At 46.6% G+C, this 17,120-nt stretch overlaps 1 protein-coding gene across 2 annotated transcripts; it reads right to left on the bottom strand.

Annotated features, from left to right (window-relative positions):
• Positions 1-3,347: 3,347 nt before the first annotated feature.
• On the bottom strand, positions 3,348-16,827 carry LOC137534715 (oocyte zinc finger protein XlCOF6-like). Of its 2 annotated transcripts, XM_068256331.1 has the most exons (5): positions 16,752-16,827; positions 10,776-10,854; positions 10,555-10,652; positions 9,378-9,705; positions 3,348-6,026 (listed from the first exon to the last, which is right to left on the bottom strand). In XM_068256331.1, the coding sequence occupies exons 2-5, from the start codon at positions 10,804-10,806 to the stop codon at positions 4,396-4,398; spliced, it is 2,088 nt and encodes a 695-aa protein (XP_068112432.1). In that variant the 5' UTR covers positions 10,807-10,854; positions 16,752-16,827; the 3' UTR covers positions 3,348-4,395. The 2 variants fall into 2 exon arrangements, with proteins under 2 accessions (XP_068112432.1, XP_068112433.1); XM_068256332.1 differs by lacking the exons at positions 10,555-10,652; positions 16,752-16,827 and having other exon boundaries at positions 10,776-10,855.
• Between the last annotated feature and the right edge of the window lie 293 nt (positions 16,828-17,120).

The following is a 17,120-nucleotide window of genomic DNA, read 5'->3' on the forward strand; positions in this document are numbered from 1 at the left end:
TACACACTGCACCTTCTCCTGCCCAGCTGCTACATACTGCACCTGCTCCAGCCTAGCTGCTGCACACTGCACCTTCTCATGCCCAGCTGCTACATACTGCACCTGCTCCAGCCTAACTGCTGCACACTGCACCTTCTCCTGCCCAGCTGCTACATACTGCACCTGCTCCAGCCTAACTGCTGCACACTGCACCTTCTCCTGCCCAGCTGCTGCACACTGCACCTTCTCCTGCCCAGCTGCTGCACACTGCACCTTCTCATGCCCAGCTGCTACATACTGCACCTGCTCCAGCCTAACTGCTGCACACTGCACCTTCTCCTGCCCAGCTGCTACATACTGCACCTTCTCCTGCCCAGCTGCTACATACTGCACCTGCTCCAGCCTAACTGCTGCACACTGCACCTTCTCCTGCCCAGCTGCTACATACTGCACCTGCTCCAGCCTAACTGCTGCACACTGCACCTTCTCCTGCCCAGCTGCTACATACTGCACCTGCTCCAGCCTAGCTGCTGCACACTGCACCTTCTCCTGCCCAGCTGCTACATACTGCACCTGCTCCAGCCTAACTGCTGCACACTGCACCTTCTCCTGCCCAGCTGCTACATACTGCACCTGCTCCAGCCTAACTGCTGCACACTGCACCTTCTCCTGCCCAGCTGCTACATACTGCACCTGCTCCAGCCTAGCTGCTGCACACTGCACCTTCTCCTGCCCAGTTGCTGCACACTGCACCTTCTCCTGCCCAGCTGCTGCACACTGCACCTGCTCCAGCCTAGCTGCTACATACTGCACCTGCTCCAGCCTAACTGCTACACACTGCACCTTCTCCTGCCCAGCTGCTACACACTGCACCTTCTCCTGCCCAGCTGCTGCATACTGCACCTGCTCCAGCCTAGCTGCTGCACACTGCACCTTCTCCTGCCCAGCTGCTACATACTGCACCTGCTCCAGCCTAGCTGCTGCACACTGCACCTTCTCCTGCCCAGCTGCTACATACTGCACCTGCTCCAGCCTAGCTGCTGCACACTGCACCTCCTCCTGCCCAGCTGCTGCAAACTGCACCGTCTCTTGCCCTGGAGCTACATACTGCACCTTCTCATACCCAGCTGCTACACACTGCACCTACTCCAGCCCCGCTGATGCATACTGTACACACTACAGCCGAGCTGTTACACACTACATCTGTTCCAGCCCAACTGCTACATACTGCACCTCCTCCTGCCCAGCTGCTGCACACTGCACCTTCTCCTGCCCCGAAGCTACATACTGCACCTCCTCCTGCCCAGCTGCCGCTCCAGCCCAACAGCTGAACACACTACACCTTCTCCTGCCCAGCAGCTACACACTGCACCTCCTCCTGCCCAGCTGCTGCACACTGCGCCCACTCCAGCCCAACAGCTGAACACACTACACACACTCCAGCCCAACAGCTGAAAACACTACACACACTCCAGCCCAGCTGCTGCATACTGCACCTGCTCCAGCTCAGCTGATACATACTGCACCTCCTCCTGCCCAGTCCATTTTACATATCCCTGCTGAAACCATGTGGCGCATCCAACTTCCCCCTAATAGGACCTTGTCTGTTGACATTCAGTCTGCTCAAACCTTGTGAGGCTAAATCCAGCCTCCCCCTGAAAAGACCTTCTCTGGCTTTCAGCCCGATCTACAGCCACTCACTTCAGTTACACCTGTTGACTCCCACCCATTTTTAACTTGTTCGGCCCACCTTCTTGACATTGGGTGGTGGAGTGATACTGGGATGGCCAGGAAGACCTTGCAACTACCCATGTTGCTTGTATGTGGAATCTTGAGCTCTGGTACCTCTGGTACAAAACTGGTATCTTTTCACACACAGTATATTGTCAAAATACAGTACATGTGCAGTTACAGTAGTTAGATTTTTGGTGATTGCTCAGTATTATTCTAGTGCTTGCTGTTCCATTTATATGAGTAAAATGTCAGAGTTACTGCAGGTGGCTACTGGAATCTGTGTGCAATGATACAAGTCACACAGAAGTAAAACACGTCTGCTCTTTATTATTCCATCTTTTTACAACAGTACAACAACAAAGCGAGATTATACAGAAGAAAAAGCATGCTAAACTTACTGTCTGTAATAAGAAAGGACAACAAAGAACATAGAAACATCCTGTACAAACAAGGAATAAGCTGTAATATTCCCTGAAGTGATCAGATATAATGAAGCACCTCGGATACCACAAGACCCTGGAATGCCAAGAAAAAACCTGAAGTTTGGTTTCACATTCCTGGGAGCACACAAAGGCTGGCCATACATCTAGCAATGTTGCGGCCCTATTGACCATCTGATTTGACAGTTTTATCCAATCAGATCAAAATTGGTGCCACAACAAACATTCCCGATTGATGATTTAAAGCGGAATATAACCCTGCATTTCAACTTTGCTCTAAAACATTATTTACAGCATATTATATGCAACCAGCATTTTTTTTTTACTAGACCAGCATTGGAAGGGTTACACACAGAGCTTTAAAGTTCCATGGATAGAAATGCAGACGCATCCGAAGTTTAGATAGATACATTTAAGTAAACACAATGTAACAAGTGTGGAATGTGACACACACTCTCTGACTGTGTAGGAGCTGGAGGACAGCCAGAGAGTGTGTAACATTCACCACTTGTTACATTGTGTTTACTTAAATGTATCTATCTGCATTTCTATCCACGGAACTTTAAAGCTCTGTGTGTAACCCTTCCAATGCTGGTCTAGTAAAAAAAAAAAATGCTGGTTGCATATAATATGCTGTAAATCAGGGGTCTCAAACTCGCGGCCCGCGGGCCATTTGCGGCCCGCGATACAATATTTTGTGGCCCCAGGGCCCCAGAGCTTGTAGGGGCCCCCAGTGGCTACAAGAGGAAAAAAAAATTTTTCAAATCGGCCTTATAGTTTTTGAGAAAATCGATTTTAAAGTTGCAAAGGAAAAAAATACACATTTAAAAACCCGCCGACTTTAATGGTTAATAGCAAATCCACCTTAAATGCTAGAAACCCTAAATTTGCAGGATATGTTAAGGAGATCATTAGGAATAAGAGGAAAAAACAATTTTTCAAAAAGACCTTATAGTTCTTGAGAAAATCGATTTTAAAGTTTCGAAGGAAAATAGTATACTTTTAAATGCGGTAAATGTCACTTTTAGTAGCAAGCCTAACGGTAGTGTAATTTTACATGTATCAAAAGAAAGAGCAATACATTTCCTGACAGAGTTTCCAGGGGGTCCATACGCAGCCGCAGCGCTTTGGCCAGGGATCGCTATACAGCCGTAATATGGCTGTATGAAGATTCCGGGCATTTTTTCCTATTTTCCCAATTTTTTTTTTTATGTTTAGAGTGGGCGGGCAGAGGCGGCGATCCGCCGCGATTGACGTCAGGAGGGGCAGAGCTGAAGCTGAAAGCTCTGCCCCTTCCAGGAAATGCCGGCGGATTGCCCCCGGGGCGATTTGGGGGCTCTGCAGCCCTCGTTTTGCGGCGGGGACACGTGAACTCCCTTATGCGGCCCAGCCTCATCCTGACTTTGCCTCCTGCGGCCCCCGGGTAAATTGAGTTTGAGACCCCTGCTGTAAATAATGTTTTAGAGCAAAGTTGAAATGCAGGGTTATATTCCGCTTTAACCAATTTCCGGCCGTAATTATTTCAATCTATCGATCAAGCATATGGGAAAGGTCTCGGGTCAGTGTGGCCGATCAGGTGCGTGGAGATAACGGCATGCGATATTGTGACGATCGATGAACCCCGGCCACTGTCCCCCAAGTGTTAAATGAGCCCCTAGTCCCCGTGCAATGTGAAAATGCTCACCTGTCCCACTGGCATGACATCTGGCATCTTCCACATTATCAAGTGCCTGTCTCACGTGGTAACAGGTGCACATCACTTGGTACACACGCCACAGGCACTCAGTAACCGTGGTGACAGCAGAAAATGCCGGATGTTGTGCCAGTGGGACAGGCAGCATTTTTACACAGCACAGGCGGGGGGGTTGTAGAGATGGAGGCAGCGGATCAGATTTCATCAGAGAGAGATCTGTCTCTTGGTCAATTTGCCCATACATCCCACATTCTGCGCATGAATAAAGACACTCCATGTATGTGACTTCTCTGAGGTCTACAACAAAAGTTTTCCCACACTCTGATCGCCTGTATGACATATCAAGTGAATAACAAGACTAGAGTTTACAAGTAAATCCCTTTCCACACGCTGAACACAAAAGCAAGGGCAGACCCGTTTGAATCCTCTGGTGTGTAAGTAGACCACCTTTCTAAGTGAATGCCTTACCATACACATAGTTTTCTGGTGAGAAAGTAGACTACCTTTCTGAGGGAATGACTTCCCACACTCTGAACATGAAAATGGGTGCTAAGTACGCTCTCCTGTGTGCGTCCTTATGTGTTGACTAAGGTAAACCTTTCGACTGAAACTTTTCCCACACTCTGAGCATGAAAAAGGACGCTCACCAGTGTGAATTCTCTGGTGCAAATGAAGAGCATACTTCCGAGTAAAACCTTTCCCACACTCTGAACAAGAATAATGATACCCCTCTGTGTGAATTTTCTGATGTTTGGAAAGATCTTTACTATGAGTGAAGCTTCTGCCGCACTCTGAACATGAAAAAGGACGCTCAGCTCTGTGAGTTGCTTTGTGCGTATGAAGATCCACTTTTTGATTGAAACATTTCCCACACTCTGAACATGAAAATGACTGCTCAGGTGTGTGAGTTTTCTGGTGCTCAAGAAAGGACTTTTTATAAACAAAAACTTTCCCACAGACTGAACATGAAAATGACTCCTTATGTGGTTCACGTGTGTGTGTTTTCTGGTGTAAAAGAAAAGAGTATCTATGGATGAAAGCTTTCCCACACTCTGAGCATGAATAGGGGTATTCTCCAGTGTGCTGAATCTGATGTCTAAGAAGTTCTCTTTTCCCAGCATAACTTTCTCCACACTCTGAGCAAGAAAATGGACGCTCCCCAGTGTGACTTCTCTGGTGTCTAACCAAATCTCTCTCATGGGTGAAACCTTTCCCACACTCTGAACAATGATAAGGGTACAAGCCTGTGTGCCTTATCTGGTGTTTCAGAAGATCACTTTTTGCAGCAAAACTTTTTCCGCACTCCGAGCATGAATAAGGACGCTCTCCTGTGTGACTTTTCTGATGTCTGTCTAAGTTTCCTTTTTGTACAAAGCTTTTCCCACACTCTAAACATGAAAAAGCATGATCGCCTGTGTGACACCTCGAGTGATAAATAAGATCGGCGTTATACATAAATCCTTTCCCACACTCTGAACATGAAAAAGGGTACACCCCTGTGTGAATTCTCTGGTGTCTGTCTAAGGTTCCTTTCTGAGTGAATGCCTTCCCACACTCTGCACATGAAAAAGGCCGCCTCTCTGCATGACTTTTCTGGTGTGTAAGTAGACTTCCTTTCAGTGAAAATGACTTCCCACACTCTGAACATGAAAATGGCCGTTCACCGGTGTGAAGTCTAGCGTGATTAACAAGATTAGCCTTACATGTAAATCCTTTCCCACACTCAGAACAAGAGAAAGGCCGTCTCTCTACATGACTTTTCTGGTGTTTAAGTAGATTCCATTTCCGAGAGAATCCCTTCCCACATTCTGGACATGGAAAAGGCCGCTCCCCTGCATGACTTTTCTGGTGTGTAAGGAAGTCATTATAAGTTGTAAAACATTTATCACAATCTGAACATGGAAATATCTGATCACCTCCGTCTTTTATAGTATGAGGGGGAGGAGCCTGAGCATTACACCAGTCATGTGACCTGTCAGCACTGGGAATAGGATGGATATTTGGGGTAAGAGGATGTGATCTAGCAGAAGATTCTTCGGGATCAGCATGATATAGTGAGCTCTCTGCTGGGCCAAGCATATTAATTCCTGGAGGAGTCTGTGTGACGCCATTATCTTCTCCATTATAACGTGGAGGTACCAGAAGACGTCCCTCTGACATGTTCCCGAAATGTTGTCCATCTGTTGGGAGAATTAAAAAAATCTGTTACTTACTGGTAGCTGTATTTCAGCAGGTCATCCAGGATGGCTACACTTTGAAGTATACCGTATGGAAAACACAATTGGTCAATTCATTGAGGAAGCATAATGGCACAGTCACGGCCAAAAATATTGGCACCCTGGCATTTATGTAAAAAACAAACAAAACAAAAAAAAACACCTTTCCCAGAAAGCAGCGCTAGAATGATTACCAAGAGATGGCCACGCCCCGTACACTCAGAGGCTCACAGTTCCCCATCAGGTCCATCCTGATGGGGCGAGCACGGTGTGGTTTTACTGCATGACGTGTATATGTCTCAAAGCTGGACTGGTAGGCAGAGATACAAGATGTAAGTCACAGTGCACCCCGCCCCTCACAGATGCCGCTGGTGTGATGCGGATGTATCCAGGTACTGGGAATAACAGAGTTTGGTGGGCTTGTGTCAGTGGGTAGGAAGAGTCAAAGTGCTGATACTGAAGTCTTCCATCAGGTCCTCCTGAGGACATGGCTCTGCTCCACTAGAGCACAGTTATACCGCGATAGGATTGGATGAAAATTGGTTACGCCATATGTATAAATAGATGAGAATCATTTTGTGTCCTATAGGGTACTGACAGGCTTGAAAAAGGAACACTTCCGAAACATCGCTGACAAATGTCTGTTACCCTTTAATAATTAAAAGAGCAAAATTAATATGGATGGTGCCGGCAGCCTTCAATTCCAGATCTAAGTCCTCATAGTATTACAGGACAAACCTCGTGGTTTTGGTATACAGCCAAGCGCCTCTGTATACCAGACCATTACTAGTTTGCTTTGCTCGATTTGCCTGTTGAAGCAGGATTGTGCCTGAGAAACGCGTTGCAATTTGGAGTACCTATTAAATGCTTTTTTTCTATGAAATAACAGAATTGTGTCTGTTTGGTCTACTGGGGAGGTAAGCCCACCACTACCTCCTCTTTTAAATATTTTTTAACACTGTTTTATTATATTTTGGCACCTCTGTTCAAGCTTCTACACCACACTCTTTAGGCAGTTGTCTGTGAAGAAAAAACTGATAACGCAGCCAACTGAACCCTAAAAGGTGCAGTCCTATAAAACTAATTGTACGCCATCTTGCAAGAATTATAACAAAAAAGAAAAAAATATTGTCAAACTTACCTTTAAAAGCTTCAAATGAGCCTTCAAGACTCACCTTTACATGCTCGCCAACCCCCCCCCCTTCCCCCACATCAGCACCATAATATTTTCTGCTTGGCACCTGCTCAACACACGCACCTATTGTATCTACTCCCACCCTTCAGACTGTAAGCCTCTGGCAGGGCCCTCCGCCCTAGTGTTTCTAGCTTGATTATGCAATGTAGTGATAAAAATCCCGCTGCACCAGATGGTAGGGCAAAGTGAAAAATTCTTTATTTTGTTAATCCATGTCAAACGTTACAAATAAAAGCTCACGCGTATCGGAGCAGTAGATGGCTCCTTAATCATAGCTGATTAAGGAGCCATCTACTGCTCCGATACGCGTGAGCTTTTATTTGTAACGTTTGACATGGATTAACAAAATAAGGAATTTTTCACTTTGCCCTACCATCTGGTGCAGCGGGATTTTTATCACTACTTCTGGACTTTTTGGCTTTGGAACTCCCTGCTCCCATTTGGGACATTATGTGAGTGCAGCAGTCTCCCTTCTTTATGTACTGTTTGATTATGCAATCTCTCTCTCTCTGACACCCTTGCTTGCAGACTAGAACAGTCTCCATTTTGAACAAAGACACTGAACTACTGTTCTCAAATCCATTGCATGATCTTGTTTTGTTGTGAGCTTCTTGTATGTCCTACCTTGTATGTTAACCTATTTATCTATTGTGTAGCGCTGCACAATATGTAGGCGCTTTATAAATACAATAAATAATAATTTCATCTTATTTATAACCCAGGAAAAAATAAATTCCATATTTTACAATGTTGTTGTTGCCCTTTCTACAAGATAAGAATGTAAAAATGTCTGTCAAAGAGCCCCCATTGCAGCCCAGGTGTTGCCCGTTTTAGCTGCCTTATGAAAAAAGTTGCCCATAAATGTCAATACAGGGACTGCAATAACAAGCCGGATAGGCCACACACAGGCATGCTGCTGCAGGGCGAACTGCCCCATCTATTCTCCAGAAACATGGGATGCAGGTGCTGCATAGAGAGGACCATGGTGCTCTGGAAATTGCAGATATCTTAAACAAGCAGCCCTGTCATGAGCAAACATGCTCTAAAATTCTGTTTTTCAATTGAATGCAATTGCACTTTAGTACTCTGCACTATGCACCTTAGCATTTCACTGTGTTCCTTTGAAAAAGCTTCCGCCAGGAAGTGAAACATGTCGGGTTATTGTTTTGGTAACGGGTATATGTGATTACTTTAATGTATTATTGAACTCAGGGGTGGAGATATACTCCATTATTGCTCACTGAAGACCCCGAGTTCATGAGTAAAAAGGAGATCTATTAATAATTGACAGACAGTCTATCTGTACATTGTTCTATTTTATAAATGTAATTTATTAAAAGTTATGTTTTAATATGACCTATCAATGAGGATAAAATTGTTTAATATGTATGGCAATCAGGTTCTGTGATTAGTGTTCAAATTGCAGATATCGTCAAAGCCTTACTTTGCTCCTTTTTTGGGACTTGGCTGGCCAGCTCTGATCAGGTCCCTTTCTGACAGGCCAAAGCCCGATAACTGACTGTCATTTAAAAGTAGTTTGCGTACTGGCTGCAGTAGGCGGCCACTTCTCACACTGACCAGCCAAATCCCAAAGTGGCCAGACTTCAGGTCCTGGTCGTAACATATATACTATAGACAATCTTCATCACAGCTCCATTGTCGAAACACCCAGATCCAACCTTGCCTTTCCCTGTAGAGCACAGGTGTGGAACTCCGGTCCTCAAGGGCCATATCCCTGCCAGTGTTTCAGATGGACTGAGAAATGGAGAAAAGTGTCCTACCACACCTTTGCCGATTTAGACCCATCAGTTAATCTGAGATGTGCCAAAAATGTGTGAGGACCTCAGGCCTTGAAGACTGGAGTTCAACATACCTGCTGTAGAGGTTGATGCCTCTGAGTCAGTAGTATGAAACATGTTGTCCTTGCATTTCCAATACCAGTGGTTAGTGCATCAGGCCCCTGATGTGTTACCTGTGCAGAGTATTCAGGGCGACTCTCCAGCTACACAATCACCACTATCAACTGCCACAAATGCAGAAACTCTGCTCATTCTACACACCTTGCAATCATAGAAGACAAATGAATGCAACAGACTTTTATACTTTATCACATCACTTGCCTGCACGGATATCTATAGAAGAGTCTTCTACTTTAATAATTCTAATGTCTTCACCGTCTTCTGACTCTTCTTTTTCCTCTTTAATGGTCACCATGATGTCACTGTTCTCTGTAAACTGTGGATCACCCTTCACAGATGTCTCTCCTTCCTCTTTTATTGTCCTCATCATGTCACCCTCCTCTGTAGGCCACTGATTAATCCTCACATCAGTCTCCACTTCCTCTTTTTTTGTCCTCATTGTTCCACCCTCCTCGATAGTCTGCTGATCACACCTCACATATGTCTTCTCTTCTTCCTCTTTCAGTTTTATGTCCATCTCCTCTTCACACTAAACACACAGGCACAGAGAATGCCATCTTTAGCACATGTACACAAATGATGAAATAATTGGACACATCAAACTGTTTATTAAGAGTCGCAAAGTACCCTTCAGTTGTTATTCACTTTCAAATACTGTAATAAGTCCTATTTTAATTTTTTTTCCATGCAGAGTGAGCAGCAAAGATTTATACCCTCCCCATCACCCTCTCCCTGTTTGGATTTCTAACTTTCTAACCAGTGGCAGCGGAGTCCTGCAGAGCGTAACCCCCTCCCAGCCGCCCTCTGCCCTGCTGCCTCAGGGTGACACTCCTCGGTGCTGGACTACATTAACTACAGAAACAGAGGCAGATGGAGGACACATTGGGGGGGGGGGGGTGGAGAGAGGAGGACAGTGATTTGCAATGAAGGATAGGTGACTACACACCATCTACCCAGCACACATCCCTGAAAATAACTCTGTATTATGACGAACAACATGGGGCATCTCTGGCAGAACCATCGGGGAAGGCAGAAGACATTGCAGTGCAGGTGGAGACATTAATGGCAGAAGATAGCGAGGGCTGTAGGAAAGGAACATGCCCCAGTGCTCTCTTCTCTGTGCAGGTGTGGACACTAGGGGCAGCAGATGGTGAGTGGGGGGGGGGGTGGGGGGGAGGGAGAAAGGAACACTACCCTGCGGTCTCTCCAGGGGGAGACACTAGTGCAGCAGAAGGCATTCAGAGAGAGAGCTGTCTCTTGGTCAATCTGCCCATACGTTGTCTGATGTATGGGCACCTTAAATGCACAGGGACACACAGTAGCATAATTAATAAAATCTTGCACAGTGTGTTTTAGTTCTGGACTCTGTTCCACATACCTGATAATGGTGGGAGATGGTGGGATCTTCCTGTGTATAATCCTGGGAATAAAGAGGACCTGTACATCTCTCTGGTGGGTTTCTCTCACTGGATCCATCTGTAGGAAACACACACAATGAATAATTACATTGTCTCTATGTGATTATCAGATTATTGGGGGGGGGGGGGGGGGATCTAGGTGGTCCCTCCACACTGCCAAGAGATGTAAGTCTCCTCTTACCCGGTGATGTAAGAGGCGGCTGATTCTCCATAATGATGTTCTCGTAGAGGTCCTTGTCTCCTTCTATATACTGCCACCCCTGTATGGAGAAACAGACAGTGGCAGTCTGAGACCTTATAGGAAACTGACACACACAGCGATACAGTCACCATACTGACACACCCCTTGCGGTTACTGGATAATGTCCCATAATCCTCAGCACTGCTCAACTCTGCTTTCTCACTGCAATCAGTGTGCAGACTGAAGTGGTTGCTGCAAGATCCTTTCCATGAAGACAGTGGAGCTGCCACATCGAGTGACACAGAGGGGGAGATGAAGTGGTATAAAGCTTTGCAGTCTGTGCATCGTCTGCAGTGGAGGAGTGTCTATAGCAGTCTCTTTCCTTACAGTTATGTATTTATATGCAGAAGCACTGTCATCCTTCATAGCATGTTACAGAGAACACAGCCATGTCACTAGCTATACCTCAGAAGAGCCCCTTTTTCTTCAAGGGGGTGTGGCCATGAGCCCCCTTTTCTTCAAAGGGGTGTGGCTAGAGCCCAGCTGATATGGGCTCTGGTGAAGATTCTTATACAGACAACATGCCAGGTAGACTTAGCAGTATTAGCGTAGCTCTTGGTTTTTTTTGGTTGAATGACAAATCGTTTAAACATCCGATTTGAACGACAATCGGATGTGTATGTACGCACCTTAACAGAAATGACTTGTATATTGTGTAACCCAATCCATTCTGCAAATCACAAAACTGGGCACTGAGAGGCTGAATAAAGGGAGCTCTGCAGATAAGATTGTGCCATAGAAGTGCATGTAAAAATCATGATGCTATTACAGCTGGACTTTATCTTATTCATGGACTGTAGTGCAAAGCCTTCCTGGCAACAGAGCACTATACTGGAGGGCCACACATGGCTCTGGGGCAGCATGCTGTGCATCAGACATGTCACTGCAATCCACAGACTTGTGAAAACTTCCTCAACTTATCCTCTCCCGCAGTGGACAGAAGGGAGATATGGGGGTAATTCAGCTAGCAGCACAGAGTTGTAGAGGGGGAGGAGCAGTCACAGCACAGGGGTGTGGTTACCCAGTCACTCTGTAAGCTAAAGAAAAAACAAAAAGGAGCGCTCCGTAGTGCATCAAAGTTATTTAATCTTAGGACACGCAAGGTATTAAAAACACTTACTAAAAGACAATAAAAATTGAGCATATCACGGGTTAAGACCCGATCAGACAACCATGGGTGGCAACCTGTTCCTCCTCTGTGGCCTGCAGTGGATGGGTGTCCCAGGTGGTGATGGACAACGGGCGCCTTCCTTCTGGTGATCGTGTGCAATGACTGACGTGTTTCGGCGTATCCACGCCTTTGTCAAGTGAGTCATTGCTATTACACTTATATACCTAAAGGAAATGGTCATATGACCCTATTGCCATGGAGATCGGAAAGAGCATTTCCAGTTTCATCATGGCATTTGTGGCATTTCCATTTGAAACCCCATACAATGTGTGGCTAATTGCACCAAAGTGATCTGATTGTACTCACGTAATGGACAGTTGTGTCCCCAGCAGCCTTAGTTTTAATATCACAAGGGCTGAATCGCGGTGTGGGACATACGATCGGGCGTGCAGGAGGGAAATGTGTGAACACCCACAATACTTTAATATGTTAAAACAATTCATGAACTGCTCATCTACACACATTGTTTATTTGCTCTCCTGCAACTGCCCCAAATATTACGTTGGGAGAACTACAAGACCCCTAAGGGAGAGGTTCGGTGAACATAGACGCGGTATAGAAGAGGGATCAGAGAGTCACAGTGTACCCCGTCATTTTTTAAACTATCACAAACAGTCAACAGAAAACCTTTCAGTAACAGGGTTAAGCTGGCCATACACTAGGCCGATTCCCCGCCGATCGAATCTGCTGTCACATCGTTCACGCTACACGCTAAATTTCGATCTATTTCGTCCCGAAATAGATAGATCCCGTCGATCGCTCCGTGTGGGAAATTACCGTCGATCGCCTGCGGGTAGGGAGCGCGTCGCTAGCTGCGTTTGAGTGCCCGACGACCGACGCAATAGAGCGGCAATACATTACCTGCTCTGCCGGCGCGACTATCCCCGGTCACCGCTGCTTCGTCTCCGCTCTGGTCTCCGGCATGCTTCACTTCTTCCTGCCCGGCAGGAAGTTTAAACAGTAGAGGGTGCTCTACTGTTTAAACTTCCTGCTGGGCAGGAAGAAGTGAAGCATGTCGGACCCGGAGACCAGACCAGAGCGGAGAAGAAGCTCGCGCCGGCCGGAACAGGTAATGTATGCGCGGGGAAGGAGCGGTGGCAGCAGCACCACCACCACAGATTATGAACGGTTTCAGGCTGAAATCGGTTCACAATCTGTTTGCAGTTAAGAGGCAGGCATACGATCCCTCTCTGATCAGATTCGATGAGAGAGGGATCTATATGTTGGTCGAATCTGATGGCAAATCGACCAGTGTATAGTGTAGTATATAAACCTTTAGTGTGCAATAGCAATGACTCACTTGACAAAGGCGTGGATACGCTGAAACGCATCGTGAAGTCATTGCACACGATCACCAGAAGGAAGGCGCCCGTTGTCCATCACCACCTGGGACACCCATCCACTGCAGGCCACAGAGGAGGAACAGGTTGCCACCCATGGTTGTCTGATCGGGTCTTAACCCGTGATATGCTCAATTTTTATTGACTTTTAGTAAGTGTTTTTAATACCTTGCGTGTCCTAAGATTAAATAACTTTAATGCACTACAGAGCGCTCCTTTTTGTTTTTTCTTTGTCTACTATACAGTCATCCTTTCAGCCAGGAATAAGGAGCCGCTAGTGGTTGCATTTTATATCCTCCCACGCCTTGTTTGATTAGCGCAAGATTGCACTCCACTCTGTAAGCTGCCTGACACACAATACAGTCCAAAGTCCAGCACTGAGGCCACCTTATCAGCTACCTGGTGCTCAGTGATCTCTGGCTGCTTACCACAGATATGTGCAAAATAAATAGGACTTCCAATTAGTGTTGTGTCTGTAGCATACAGCACAGGTCAGGCAGAGGAAGCAGACACTGGGGATTACCAGAAAAAAATATAGAAAACAATTGTGGGTGCTGACTGGTGGGGGATGTGACATGTATACTTCCCTCTATATATGGCATGTGTATGATGAGTACAGCCTTTTCTATATATGAACACTTTGTGAATTGACCTTTATGGAGGTAATTACCTCACTAGTTGGTAATTTTAGTTTACCATGCAGTAATAGCCTTTGGGATCCCAAAAGGACCAATGTTGTTGCACCTATCTTTCTGGTTAAAAAAAATGTGGTTTCTTTTGATACGGTTTATGATTGTAGGACAGGCTATTGATGTTGTGAGGTTTCTGTACCATTACATAGAATAATAGGCATCCCCATATTCCTCCAAGATGTAGTAGATTCTAATAGGATTATATCTGCACACAGCTCTCCCTGATCCCATCTCACACCTGATTGTGTACTGCCTACTTCTGTGCAGGTGAGAAGGGATTGGGAATTAGATGGGTGAAGCATTGAGTGTCAGGGGACACAGGGCTCAGAAAAAAGGCAGGCCTGGTCACGACAAGACACTGTACAGTGTAGAGCGGGGAGCAGAGCATATACAGAGCCATGTCACACCCAGGCTCACCTCCACCCTATCTGTCTGCAGATGGATAGATCAGGTACCAACTGCATTAGGCATGTTAGAGAGCATGATCTACTTGGCATGTGTGTCTGTACTGAAATGGTACGGTTTACAAAGGTGCAGGAAGACTCTCCAGAGGTTCCCCATTAATGAGGAAAGTATCAATCTTTTTATCTTAATCCCTTTAGGATGGCAACAGGAAATTTGGGCTCAAAATTTGGTGGAGGTTTGGGCGCCGTAGGTACCCATAGAAATACCAGCAATGAGGGGGAATTTGGGCACCAGCAATGTCTCACCTCCTCTGCTGTGCGGTGTTCTCCCCAGGCTCTTTTAGCCAGGTGCTCCACCTCGCTAATTTGGGTGAGCACCCAGCTGCCATCGGCTCTCCTCTACCTGTGCTGTTAGTAGAGATGCGCAGAAAAGAAACGGACCTGCATTGCCCCGTTCTGCCCCATCCGCTTACTTTTTCCTGACACCTGGCTGGAAAAAAAATTCTGGGGAGAACTCTGCTGTCTGTCTCTAGATGGATGGCTAAGGTACCAGCTGCATCAGGCATGTTGCAGGGCATGATCTACTGGGCCTGCGCGGCCGTATTCATGCATGCACAGTACGGCCATGCTTATCCATGGCCTGTGCAGGTGCAGAACGCTCCCGGCAATGGGAGAGTGATGGGGCCACGCATGCCCAGTACAACTGACGTGACTGAGCCCTATTACCTGGGAACATTGTAGATGAACAGAGCAGCCCAGGAGGATGACGAGGGAGTGCACAGAATGCATGGGGCTGGAGAAGGCCCCAAGTATAAATGCTGCTAATTAGAACGTCTCAGGTACACTTTTAAGACAACAAGGGACATGGTATGGTGTGCGAAGGTACAGAAAGTCTCTGGACTATCCAGAGGATTCCCACTAATGAGCGCTAGTCTATTTGAGGGCTGCAACTGCTTCCTGCTCACATCAATATGGTCATGTCCAATAGTTTGTAAGAAATAGGGGACCAGGAGGAAACACTATCTATGCCACCAAGCAAACTAGTTTAGTAAAGTTGTGCGAGAGGAGGTGCTAGCCGAAGCGAGAGCCGTGCCTGAAGGCTATAATTTAACATCAGTGTTTCCCACTCTGTACCCTATTTCTTTCAAGTTAGGCAGCAGGAAGTGGCCGTTGGTCTATAACAGCAATGGATAACCTTGGCACTCCAGCTGTGACAAAACTACAAATCCCATCACATACTTCCCAACTTTTTGAGATGAGAAACCGGGACACTTAAAAAATGTTGGAGAGAAGGGTGAGGGTGCCCATGGGTGTGGAGGGGAAAAAGAGGATCGAGGCGCCAGCCGGCGGATGCGGTGTGTGGGATGCGGGTCTGGTATAAGATTGTCCCTCCCTCCGCATGTGGCCCCCAGTGTCCCCCTGTATGCAGCGATAACAGCGCAGCGGAGCGGGCAGTCTTACCATTCATTCTCGCATCCCGGGCATCTATCTTGCTTCAATCTACTTCCTGTGACGTCACAGGAAGCAGGAAGTGGAGAAGACCAGATGCCTGGTACGCGAGGAAGAATGGTAAGACTGCCCGCTCCGCTGCGCTGTTATCTCTGCATACAGGGGGACACTGGGGGCCACATGCGGAGGAAGGGAGGGAGGGACACGCTTATACCAGACCTGCATCCCACACACCGCATCCGCCGGCTGGCGCCTCGATCCTTTCTTCACCTCCGCTGCCTGCCGGGACACAAGGGGGGGTATCCCGGGACAGCGAGACCCCTCCCCCAACCCGTGACCGACCCGACGAAATCGGGACGGTTGGGGCCCCTGCATCATGCCTCCCTGAGTTATGCTTAGAGCTGTCAGAGTATTGCAATGCCTCATGGGACGTGTAGTTCCACCACAGTTGGAGTGCCAAGGTTAGCCATCACTGGTCTATAAGGTTTACCGCTGCATCCCCTCCACCAGACTAGCACCCATTAGTCAGGTATGAATGTATAACTTTTATTTTCATCACTTCTGAATTGCATTTTAGGACGATTTTTGGAAAGCTACTCTATAGACACAGTGTTTGACTGGTCTGCACTATGGACAGTAACACTCGACAATCTGTGTAAATACTATGCAACAATAGCATTCATCACGTCCTCTGTCTCACCAGCTATATTTACAGAACAGGCATAGTAATAGATTTGTTGGTCTCCTAACATTCTCATCCCGTCAGCGTGAAACTATCAACAGAAACATCAGCAATTCACAACCGTAACGCAAAAAAAAATAATGAGCTCAACCTAAAAGAGGGAAAATGTAAATCTTACCGTAAGTCCCACCAATGTCTCCTCTCTCTACACCCTGCCCCTTCCTATACAGCTTCCGGTGTCTGCGTTCCAGCTCTTATCTTTGCGTTCCACTTATTATACGTGGCAGATCGCCACCTTGTGGAGGCTACCGGCAGCACCATCGTGTGGTCACTATTCGATCTGCTGCCTCACACTCTCACCGACCCAAATGGGATGTGCATGTGTGTGACTGAAAAATACTGTCTGGGGTCAGGAATCTTATTTATGCGAGTGACTGTCTCTGGCTTTGTTCACATCTAAAATTGAAATCACAAATGCAAGCGTTTTGCTATTTTGTGCTTTTGTAGAGCGATTTTTTAATTCACTCCCTGACGCAAGTCATCAAAT

This window comes from Hyperolius riggenbachi, chromosome 10 (assembly GCF_040937935.1).
Source record: "Hyperolius riggenbachi isolate aHypRig1 chromosome 10, aHypRig1.pri, whole genome shotgun sequence".
Taxonomy (NCBI): domain Eukaryota; kingdom Metazoa; phylum Chordata; class Amphibia; order Anura; family Hyperoliidae; genus Hyperolius; species Hyperolius riggenbachi.

Bases quoted from the DNA above. Each gene is read 5' to 3' on its own strand.
- LOC137534715 (XM_068256331.1), bottom strand. From the start codon at position 10,806: ATGGAGAATCAGCCGCCTCTTACATCACCGG. The intron at 10,653-10,775 runs GTAAGAGGAGAC...TGTTTCCTACAG, and splicing joins GCCGCCTCTTACATCACCGG to ATGGATCCAGTGAGAGAAAC. The intron at 9,706-10,554 runs GTATGTGGAACA...CTGTGTGTTTAG, and splicing joins CCATCTCCCACCATTATCAG to TGTGAAGAGGAGATGGACAT.